This window comes from Typopeltis vanoorti, chromosome 13 (genome assembly GCF_054136105.1).
Source record: "Typopeltis vanoorti isolate ZY-2024b chromosome 13, IOZ_Tvanoo_1.0, whole genome shotgun sequence".
NCBI classification, from domain to species: domain Eukaryota; kingdom Metazoa; phylum Arthropoda; class Arachnida; order Uropygi; family Thelyphonidae; genus Typopeltis; species Typopeltis vanoorti.
In genome coordinates this window covers 88143541-88156148 of record NC_143561.1, presented here as the reverse complement: position 1 = coordinate 88156148, position 12608 = coordinate 88143541, and the positions used below count along the sequence as shown (strand labels likewise).

Below are 12608 nucleotides of genomic sequence, written 5' to 3'. Positions count from 1 at the left end.
TTTATTGCCTCTTGGAATGATACCACCAAGTTATGTATGATGGAGTGAGTGTCTCAAAAAAGGAGAGTAACCAGTGGCATGCTCTAGGGCAGGGTTTCTCAAACTTTTTCTATGACAGAACACTTCACAAATCCTGAAATGTTCATGGAACACCTTGGTTATTTTGTAATGTATTAATTAATAATTAATTGGTAATTTAGCTTATTTTATTGTTAATTAATAATTGTTAATTAATTATTAATTAATATTTAATTAAACATCAATTAAACCAGTATTAAATTAATTTGTGCTGATTTTCATTGATGTATCCCATTCTGATCACCAAAAATTTATATTATAAGTACTTACGAGTGAATGCAAACTTTTTCTCCTGTGTGCTGGTTTTGTAGGTTAAATATAAATAAAATAAATGAGTAAATCTAAGCGTTAAGAAAAAATAATCATTTATTGTCAAATGTTAATTAGTAAAAACAAAACACATAAAATAGTAAAACGTATATTGCAAATTAAGTTCTTAATGACTCGGATGTTTTTGCGTCTTTGAATTACAAATTCTTTTGATATCAGGCACAATATTAGAAAGTTGAATTCTCATATTTGGTGTAGCGTCGAATCTGTTCCTGGACTTTGATTTGGTTGCAGCATAATATGAAAATCCTGCCTCGCATAAATATGTCATTGTAAAAGGAAGTAAAACAAGAATAGCTAGTTTTGACACGCTTGTCCAGAAATCATTTATTGGCAGTTCCTTGTATTTTTGTTTTAAATCAGAGTCACTAATTAAGTCAATTAGATTTTCATAGTCACTTGCGCTGAAGCCTGCTGGCTTAGCTGTCACTATAAATGGATTCAGAACCCAGGAATTGTCGTCACTGGATTTTGGAAAATATTGCAAAAGGGTTGATTGCAAGTCATGCAAGTGTTCTGAAATTATGCTAGATACTTCTTCATTTACTTTAGAATTTATTTCAGTCAAAAATTTATGCAAGGTGGGAAAACAATCCAAATTAATCTGTTCAACTGTAGAAATCCAGAATTGCAACTTCCTATCAAAAGATGCAATTTTATCTCTTGTATTAAAAATTGTAATATTCCTTCCTTGTAATGATAAGTTAATTTCATTGCACTTTGTAAAAATATCTGCCAGATATGCAAGACTCATCAACCATGAAGAATTTCTTAATAATTCAATAAAATTTTGTCCTAAATTATCTGACATCAAGAAGACCATTAACTCACTACAAAGTTCAAAAAGCCTCAATAATGCTTTTCCTCTAGATAGCCATCTCACTTCAGTATGTAATAAAAGTGCGTTATGTGCACTACCCATTTCATCGCACAAAATTTTAAATAATCTGGATTGAAGTGGTCGAGATTTTACATAGTCGATTATTTTTACGGCTTTATCCAAATTAGTGTTTAAATATGTAGGAATTCTTTTTGTTACTAGTGCTTGTCTATGCAAAACACAATGACTTTTGGTGGCTCTTGTAACTACTTGCAGGATACGTGTTACAACTCCCTTCATCTTTCCTACCATTGCTTGAGCATCATCTGTACAAATATCAGTACACTTCTCCCAACCAATTTCCTGTTTTGTAATATAATTATTAATGTAGTTGAATATATCTTCTCCGGTAGTTTTTTCTTGTAGATATTCGCACATGAGTAAATCTTCAATACTTTTATCAAATATGTAACGAACAAACACTAGTAATACAGCGAGTCCTGCGCCATCTGTAGAGTCATCCATTTGCAATGAATATTCACTGCAGTCTAAGTCGATGAATTAGCTCTTTTTCTAAGTCAGTAGAAAGATCTTTGATGCGGCATGAAACAGTATTATTTGATAATTGTACTGCATCTATTTTTTTAGCAACCTGCTCGTTTAACATGCATGATACAATATCTTTCACACAAGGCTTAATGAGCGTCTCACCAATTGTATGAGCTTCACCATGAAGTACAATGCAGTAACTCATGCGAAAAGACGTCTCTGTTGCATTTTCAGTTGTAGCAATTGTAGCCATTTAAAGTTTAGATTTTTCTAGCAAGTCACGTCGTCTCTTAAAAAAATGTATATCTTTTCCTTTGTAATCAGTGTGTTTTGTTTCGAAGTGCCTACGAAATTTAGCTGGAGCCTAAATTTCGTAGGCACTGTTTACTAGTATTTTATTACACAAAACATCAGGAGCATGTGTATTGCCAATACACGTAAATCCATAATTTAAATAACTTTCATGGTACTTCCATTTTGGTCTGTTCTTAGATGACTCTTGTTCTTTAATATTAGTGTTTGAAGAAACCACAGTTTACAATTCCATATCTTCTCCAATCATACGAATAGATGTGTCAGCAGAAGTATTTGCTCCTCCTTGTGTTAAAGTTCCTGCTTTAAACAAGAATCCATGGGTATTTTTTCAATAATATTCAAATTCCAATATTTGTCAGAGCTATAATAAAAAATAGAATTGTGTTGTAAAGGTAACTTTAGTATGAAAAACAACAAGATTATAAATAAGAAATGTCGAATAATATAAAAGTAAATGAATAATGCAAAATAGTAAAAAAAGACTGCAACACACAAAAGTAAATATGAATTGTAACAATACTTGTAAGAAAAGTACTAAACCGTATCAAATAATGTAAAAGCAATTGTAATAAGAATGATTTGATAAAATATTCAGTAACAAAAATTAAACAGTTCCAAAAAAATCAGATATTAATTATAAAATTAGTTAAAAGAGTAAGAAGAATTATTTTTTTTAAAAGTCGCCTCGCCTACTCCCTATATACTGGAATAAAAAAGGCATTAGCTGATTTTTTTTTTTCCGAGGGCCCGGTCCCAAGAAATTTACTCATAAATACCTTTCCAAATTTTTTTAAAGTTCATACATTAACATAAGTATTAATAATTAATACTTATACTTATGTATACTGTATACATAATAGTATACTTATGTATACAGTGTGGCATGTTGACAAATATAAATTACATTTAAATTAGTTATTAATCACTGGACTAATGAAATGTTGTAGCATGTCATAGTTTCTTCAGACAAACATCATTAAAAAAATTTGTGCTGATTTTCATTGACATATCCCATTCTGATCACCAAATATATTTATAATATTATTATAAGTACTTATGAGTGAATGCAGACTTTTTCTCCTGTGTGCTTGTAGTTTTCCCCTCCTTTTGTACATCCTGGAGATCTTTGTAGGCTTGAGGTGGATGACTCACTATATGTTCCATCACAAACACCTTCTTAATACCAAAATTAAAAAAAGTGCCTTGTCTCTTATTCGTATTAATTTTAACTCTGTATTCTTATTACTTTTAAAAAAAATCACAGCACTCCAGTTTCAGAACAAGCACTTACACACTGCAATACGAACTTGCGAAGAAAGTATTCAGTAGTAATAGATTTGAGAACCGGATGCAGACTACCTTGATCTTCAGTTTCAGTGGAAAATTTTTCTTTATACTTCCTTGCTAATCGGTCACTGATAATTGCAACGCAGACGTTATTTCATTCTCAGTTTTGAGAACACGCCGCCCATTGTTGTAATCGGCTTGCAGGCAATTTTTATGATCGGTCATAAACAGCGGTATTCTCTTTCCCGATTGTTGAAAGATTTCAGTGTGTGAAAATTAACAATAATTCATGAATACTTCCATGTTTAAAAATATGCCGTTTGGTCACTGACATTTGCAACACAGATGTCATTTCCTTCAGTTTTGAGAACAGAAGATATGACACCAATTGTTGTAATGGGCTTGCAGGCAATTTTTATGACTCGTCATAAACAGCGTTATTCCCTTTCCCAAATGTTGAAATGTTTCGATGTGTGAAAATTAACGATACACAGATGTCATTAGGTGTTCTGGGTCTGAGCTTTTCGACATATTCACGAATATTATTCTCCTCAGAATATTTTTACTATAAAATATTTATTCATGAAAAATGCTTAGATAACTAAAATGACAAATTTCAGAACTTCTCGCGGAACACCTATTCACTTTCCGCGGAACACAGTTTGAGAAACCCTGCTCTAGGGTTCTGAACTTGGGTCCCTGCTGTCACAATTGACTATGAACAGAGACACACTTGATGTGAATGCTTGGAATTATTATGCACTAAGTACTTTCAATGAGTTGCAATCACAATAGTCTCATTCAGCGCTGTCCATTACGCGATTCTTTTCTTTCCTTCCTGCAGGTTTGATCTCCCACTGAATTTCTTCTTTGTCTGAGTCATCGATAATTCTCTACCTTCTTGAACCCTTAATTCAGTAACATGGCAGTAATGACTGCACAACAAGTGGTTCCTGTGCAGGAAAAAATTCTTTTTCTGTGGTGGCATGGGCAGCTCTATTCTAAGAAGGCGTTCTGGCAATTGACAACAGACTTCTTGTAGTGGTAGACCCACGGAATGGACTTGACTTTCAGACTTAAGATGCTTCTCTTTCGATGACTGATGGTGGACTTCACATGGTGGTGGATCCAGGTAACCTAAGACGTCCTTCTTCTGACAGCCGGTGGTGGACCAGGGGAAAGAAGGCAAAACCATAAGACGAAGTCTATCTTTATGCGAGAGCTTAAAAAGGCCTGGACTTCATGTTGTATGCATGCTTGCATCTCTGGAAACTTCCATATATGGTCATTCATCAACATCTGGACACGATGATGTCACATTTCGAGCATCTTTCGAAATTCACATATATGGACATATGTTAACATCGGCACTTGACAGCATCACACTTCATACGTCAAATATTAGTTTAACAAAGTTTTGTAATTAAATTATTGCATACAAAGGGATTTATAGTGATATTACAAACAATGACAATTCTTTATGTGTAATCTCCTCAGAAAAATTTTTTTAAAAACGAACGTGATAATTTATTTATCTTGTGAGATTTTACGGATTTTTTAACGCTAGAATTGTCAGTATGCATTACTGGAATTCATTATTAACCCCCAAACCAGCCATGACGTCTATCGATGTCCAGCTAAATCTGGATATGATTCTGTAACGCCCATTGAATAACATGGATAAAAAGTGCAATTTGTTCTCACTATTTCATCCACCTTGACTGGTAGGAAGATTAAACAATAATGGAAACAACTACTGTGTTATAGTAAAACTTCAGTTTAATATAAACCAAAATAATCACCCAATGTTTGGTGACCTTGATATGAAGGTCATCATATGGAGACCAAGATATACAATAGGACACATACATACATACAAAGAAACAAGCTATGCTACAATCCACATAGTACGCTAGAGTCACACTAATTTGGTCATCCGTTAACGTTACTGGCCTGACCTCTGGCGGAAAAAAAAAACCTTACTATCAAAGGTAGTGTCTTGTTATTAAGCTAGAGAGCAACAGGCTCTCACATAATTATTTACAGATAAATTAGAACAAAAACAGTGTAGATGGTGGCCAGTAAGGGCAGAAATTATTGCAGTCCTAAAGTAAGGGTTTGCTGGAGAACTTGAAAGAACTTGTGTCGTGGGCTGAATGCATGTAATTCAAATTCTTGGATTTTTATGCCACCATTATTGTTTGGATTAGAATGATTGCTTGATCAAAATTTTACAGGTTTCCTTGAATTTGCATTCATTCCAGGTGTTTGTGTGATGTAAGGAACAGATACCTTTCATTACATCATTTAGGGTGTAGTTAGATAGGTCACTTGGCCATTACTTCCATGTGGTTGGCTGCTGCTAGAGTGACATGTTGGAAGAGAAATATTCTGATTGGTTAAATTCATATGATTGGTATTTAAATGTTTCCATTGTTTTAATATATGAAAGATATATGTAGTTCAGATTCTTAGAAGTTATGAAATCCACAACAAAGAACATATAGGCTTTGTAAACAACTGGAAGAAAAAAGTGGACACATAGTGTACATCCTCAAAGAACAAGACATGGTAAATTTAAAAGTATCCTCCATTCCCTACTTAGAAGAGAATTACTTTGATAGGTGCACAAGGAGTTCTCAGAGGTGATTTGCACAAAAGGCACACTAAAGAGAAAGCAAGGAATGATCCTTCACGACATCTGGAAGACCTTAATTAACCTGTGTAACATCAAAGACCTGTCCTATATCAGCAATCACATACAGAGTTTACACAGCAATGGAGAAACTGCATGTAATATGCTGTTTGAAATTGTTTAAATGTTTTGTTGTTTTTTATTTATGTTAAGCTACCTCCTGATGATGCTGTTAGCCATGTAGACAATGAAACATTTAGAGAAATACATCTAGTATAAATAAACATATATATATGAATTAAAAACTTGGTATTTATCAATTCAAAAAAATAAAAATAAAATTAATATATGGATGGCCTATGTTTTTCTTCCAGAATATGTTTAATAATGTCGAGCAACCACATGCAAGTAATGGCCATATGATCAACCTGTTTAACCACACCCTACATAATGGTGAACATCATCATCATCATCATCAAATTCCTGACATGTACCCTCAATGGATATACAGGATATGATAGTACTACACAAAAAATTTACATCATTACTAACTATCTATCTACAATTTTCCTCCAAATCAATCTGTTACCTGTCAAGACTCCAACAGTGTCAGATCTTGTATTTCTGTCATCTAAGGCACTTTTTACTGTATCAATCCACCTATATCTTGGTCTTCCTCTGGGTCTTTTTCCTGCCAACCTAGCAGAGAACACTTGTTTTGTTAATTTTTCTTCTTCCATTCTGTTTAAGTGACCATATCTCCTGAGATTAGCTGTGCTAACACATTCCTGGATGCTAACAATGTCAAGTTGTTTCTGAATATCTTCATTTTTAATATGATATTGCCAATGATGCCATCTGTACACACCCTTAATCTTTCTCAGGACTCTCAAATCTGCAGTCTCTAGTCGTTGGTCAAGTGTTTTATTTCTAACCGAGTTCTCAGATCCATAAGTTACAATTGGTTTGAACACTGTCTTGTATACAGATGGAGAATTGTACAATAGGTGTCCTCCTGTGATGAGTCTTTGGACTTCTTGGAAGTGTCACGAATAATAATAATAATTTAGTGTTTTGACTGATTTCTCTGTTATTTCATATAAATTTATTCAGTTAACTTCCTACCATACCAGCTTTGTTGATTCTGTTGTCTATTTCCATATTTAATTTACCATCTTCTTTAAAAATTGTGCTTAAGTAGCTGAAATGTTTTGCTCGTTCTATAGGTTTTCTATTGACAATGCAGTCAATATTTTCAATGCTCTGCCTCTTTTCATTGTCTTTGTCTTGTTATTGCTGACCTTCATACCATATCTATTACAACAGTTATTCAATTTAGTCAGAGAATTTTGCAGACTTGTACCAGATTTATTTAGAAGTATAACATTATCTGCATAAAGTAAAGAGCTGAGATTAACATCTCCAATTCTGATGTCAGACAAGAATCTACATTATCCCTTCTGTTATTCATTATCTTTAATACCACTCTCCTTCATAATATGATCATTATAGATAATGAATAACAGAGAGAATTAATTATAAATATGTCAAATTATAAATTTGACATATTTATAATTAATTATATTTTTCCGTAAGTTACATGTATTAACACACACTTCTCTTCATTTAAAAGGTTGGACCCTTCTTCATTCATATACAAGATGTCAGAAAGGATGGATAGCTGGAACCCACCTGAATCATGGAAGAGAATAACTTGTATCATGATGATTCGTGCCGGCCATCAAAATAAGGATATTTCGACTGCTGCCCAATGCTCCCTGAATACAGTAAAAACAATCAGGCATGAACTAGAGACTTGCAATGGTGACTACGAGGATGTAGCAAGAAGAAAGATCCCTAGCAGACGATCTGATTGCGTTCGTACAGCAGAATTCCTCGCAAATCTGCAGGAACAGGTGTTGAAGAACCCTGGCATTGGAATTCGGGCTTTGTCACGTGAAATGAATGTTGCAGCCTCTACTATGAAGCTTGCACTCAATGAAGACCTCCGCTACTACTCATACAAGCGCCGCAAAGGTCAGCTGCTTACAGAAAAGGCCCGTGAAAAACGTTTGATAAACGCGAAGAAACTTCTAAGCAGAGTGAAACATCCTGCGGAACCACAAACAATCTGGTTCTTTTCCGATGAGAAAAACTTTTGCCAGGATCAAAAACACAACACGCAGAATAACAGATGGCTTGCATACAGTACAAAGGACATTCCTCGTGTAATGCAGACTAAATTTCCCCAAACTGTGATGGTTTTCGGATGTGTATCCTCTGAAGGCAATGTGATGCCTCCGCATTTTTTCCAAGAGGGCCTCAGGTTGACTTCAGATGGCTACGTGGAGTTGCTAAACACTGTAGTCAAGCCCTGGATAACAAGGGTAGCCAATGGTAGGCCGTATGTATGGCAGCAGGATTCGGCCCCTTGCCACACCTCTGGGAAAAGTCAAAAATGGTTGTCTGAAAATTTCTACGACTTCACCAGTCCAAATGTTTGGCCTCCAAACTCCCCAGACCTTAACCCCATGGATTATTTTGTATGGGGTGCAGTTGAAAAAGACACCAATCGCACTTCCAGTAATACAAAAGCCCAGTTAATGGATAAAATTAAAACAGTTTTTGCGGCCCTTCCCAGGGAGACTGTAGCATCAGCTTGTTCGAGGTTCCGAAGCAGGATTGAAGCTGTGATCGATGCTAATGGTGGTTATTTTGAGTAAATCTTGTTGATAGTATTGTAATTAACTCTGCCTGTAATGTTTTTTGTCAATTCATTAAATTTAATAGATACAAAGAAGATTTTCTTTTTCCTTACGAAACTGTCAAATTTATCCCGAACACCCTGTACATTCTTGTCTGACACTAGATTTAACATTAAACCATCTTTCCGTACTTCTTTCAATTCTAACTGCTGACTTACAACTCAAATAGAGACTAAGTATTGCTAGATATAATCCCCTCCCCCACCACCACCCGACACCACACCACTGCAGCATTTTGAATAGCTTCTTTCTTGGCACCTTGTCATATGTTTTTTCCAGAACTACAAAACTTAAATACAGATCTTTGTTATATTCCCATGACTTCTCAACTATCTGTCGTAAAAATCTGATCCTGACAGCCTCTATTGGGCCTTAATCCAGCTTCTCTTCTACAATCCTTTTCAGCCTATTCCAATCATCTGGAATTCGTCCCTCTCTCCTGGCCTTCTGAACTATGCAGTGCAGCCACTGTAAGACTTTTATACCTCCATACTTCAGCATTTCTGTTCGAATATCATCTACTCCAGCTGCCTTTCCACATTTCAGGCTTTTGATGGCTTTTTCTACTTCAAGTATGGATATCTATTCCTGATTGCATGCCTGGTCAGTATTTTTTAACCGTGCTGTCACCGATTGTTTCATTTAGCAATTTTTTGAAGTAATTACTCCATACTTCGAGGATGTCTTTTCCTCTAGTTTTCATGTCGCATTTATCATCTCTAAATGAGCTTCTTCAACAACCTCCAGAATATTTTTCCACCACCTTGATATTTATTTTCTATGTTCTTACCAAAGTCTTCCCATGAGTTTTGTTTAGCTAGTTTTACACAGAGTTCATCATCATCATCAAATTCCTGCCATGTACCCTCAAGGGGTGTACAGGATATGATAGTACTACATGAAAAAAATTACATCATTACTAACTTCCTATCTACAAGTTTCCTCCAAATCAGTCTGTTACTTGTCAAGACTCCAACATTATCAGATCTTATATTTCTATCGTCTAAGGCACTTTGTACCGTATCAATCCACCTATATCTTGGTCTCTGACTTGTAAAAGCTTTTGTGCAATACTTTTGTTTTCTTCCAGTTGATCCTGTGTGCAGGGGTATCCAAAGCATGGTCTGCTAGGCCTGACTTGCTATAGTGATAGTGCCGGATGTATCTTTTATGTTCACTGATGCAGATGTCCACAGTTCTTCCTGTTTGACCGTAGTAAGTTTTATCACAGGAGCAGTGTATTTCATAGACTCCTGGATGTGATAAAGGAGAGATGTTCTCCTTGGGTGAACGGATGAGAGTTGCTAATTTGACACACAGTCTGAATGCAGTGCATAGTTGATGTTTATTGAGAATTCTAGATATCTTTTCCGATGTGCCTTTAATATATGTGATGGTGACTGTTTTGTTGTAGTTTTCTGTGGTGGATAGTGGAAGGGATTTCTTAGGAGCATTTAGTATGTTTTTTTTTTATTTTATTTTACAAAAATACTCCTAAAAATACTAAATATATAAAATATATATAGAATAAAATAAATAAAATACTAAATACTCCTAAAAATACTAAATATATAAAATATATATAGAATAAAATAAATAAAATACTAAATACTCCTAAAAATACTAAATATATAAAATATATATAGAATAAAATAAATAAAATACTAAATACTCCTAAAAATACTAAATGCTCCTAAGAAACCCCTCCCACTATCCAATTGGTGATGTGTCACTTTACATGTGTCACTTTACTGACACATTCATGTTTTTATTAATCCAAAATTTACCCATACCTTCCGAATACTTGCCTGTCTTTGCATTAAAGTTGCTCATTACTATCAGCATGTCATTTCTATTCATAATGCCAATTTCTTTTTGTTGATTTGACAGAAATTCCCGCTATTCATCTTCCATGACAGTGGGCCAGTGCATAAACTTATATTATCTTAATATGTGTGTTTTCTTTTTCCTTTAATCTTAGTGAGATTAATCTTGAAGATACTAGGATAATTTCTGTTATTGAATTTAAAAAATGATTTTTTACTGTGATTACTGTTCCTTCTCTGTGTGCTCTGTCTTTTCTTCCTCAGTCAAATATCCTTGCAATTTGGATGTTAACATCTCTCATCTGGCTAATGGGTCTCTGACATACCTGCTATATTCCACTTCACTTTTTTAAATTCTTGTGATAGTTTTAAGTTTTCTAGTTTTACCTAGATAATGTTCTGACATTAATTATTGATGCATTTGTAATGTTCTTTGCTGCACATACTTCTAATCTCCCTTGAGTATTCTGTGGGGTGACCCATCGACTACCCTAAATGTGTTAACATTTATCACACTCTGTGACTGTTTTCTTCTGATCATAGTAGTTATAGCAAAATATTGCAAGTGGCTTGCCTTTGCTCTGTTGCAGAGTCCATTAAGAATAGGGTCAGAATTGAGAGAAGGAAGATATGGGAGGGGGGGAGCAAGAGGGAGATGGGAAGAGAGATTAGAATGAAAAAAAAAAGGGGTAATTAAAGACTGAATCTGAAGGCAATATATCAGAAGTATCTTGCATGAAGTAACACTAAGTTCAATACTGGGTACCTTTGGTTCACCATTTCTGTACTCATTAGAGTGAGCCTCTAAGAAAAACAGAATATAGTAGCATAGCATTCTTCAGAATGCAAAATGCTTTTGTAGAATACAGACTAGCATTTTGTAGAAGACAATAAAATAATCCATAAATTATGTTCTAGGATGGTCATAATGTCATTTACATTAATTCCCCATACATGGAAAAAAACAACTCGTGCTGCAAAACACACTGCTGCAGCTGTGGCATCCTCCTATCCCAATATCAAAGCACAAAGAAAACATATAAATGCTACCCACTCCATTCAACTCTTTCAATTTCTCTCTCTCACCACTCTGTCAGGCAATGCATTCCACAGTTCAGTCACCCTCCATGCATAGAAACCACTCCTCACCCTCTACTTCCAAAAATGGAGCATTCCTGATAGCACATGATCTTGGCTTTGACACAAATTACTAATGGAAATGAGTAATCTGCGAGAGGTCTTCCTGCCTCTTTTTTAATTCACAATATGAATGCATTCATGTGTTGATGACTGAAAGCAAGGTCTCAGGGTCTTATCTCTTCCTTGCACATTTCTCCACTGATCTATAGATATGCAAGCATGAGTAACACATGGTTGTTTTAATAGAATAAAGCTTCCTCAAGCTCCCTCCTCCAATGATTTATTACTTCTTTCTTAATACTTTCTCCCCTTATCTGTCTGCTTTTTCTTTCTTCCACAAAAAAGAAACTGCTTTTTTTTCAGATGGCTTGTTATCTTCAGCCAGAATCTCTACAAGCAAGGTAAACCTACTTACTTATAAATTCCTTATGTCTAAATTTAAAATATAGTTGATTAAATAATTTACTCAGTGTATTGATATAGTATAAGTTACTTTATTATTTAAAACAAAATTTAGGTAGTAGAACATGATGATGGAAGTAAATCATTAAAACTGGGAGATTTTGGATTGGCAGTAGAAGTTAAAGAATCACTGTTCACTGTATGTGGTACTCCAACTTACGTAGCCCCAGAAATTCTTGCAGAGACTGGGTAAGTACAGATTTCATTCTCTATTCATAATTGATGAAATATTATTGTTATTATTATTGAGAGGGCGCTCGTGAGTCAAGCTTGGCGGACATGTGTAAGAAGAGCTCCCGATTGAGATAAGTTATTCTTGGAATAATTAAGTATATATGAGTATTTGTTTGAGTAAGAACTGCTGTAAAAGTTGTGCACTACCATTATTATTATTGGTGTGG

The 12608-nt window shown here is 34.7% G+C and overlaps 1 protein-coding gene across 1 annotated transcript in view; it reads left to right on the top strand.

The window, feature by feature from the left end:
- Positions 1–12608, top strand: part of LOC150100342 (serine/threonine-protein kinase DCLK1-like) — a 427047-nt gene that overhangs the window by 220087 nt on the left and 194352 nt on the right. The window contains exon 10 of the mRNA XM_090402717.1: positions 12263–12396. Coding sequence (XP_090258843.1) covers positions 12263–12396 — 134 coding nt within the window. The remainder of the gene's footprint in view (positions 1–12262; positions 12397–12608) is intronic.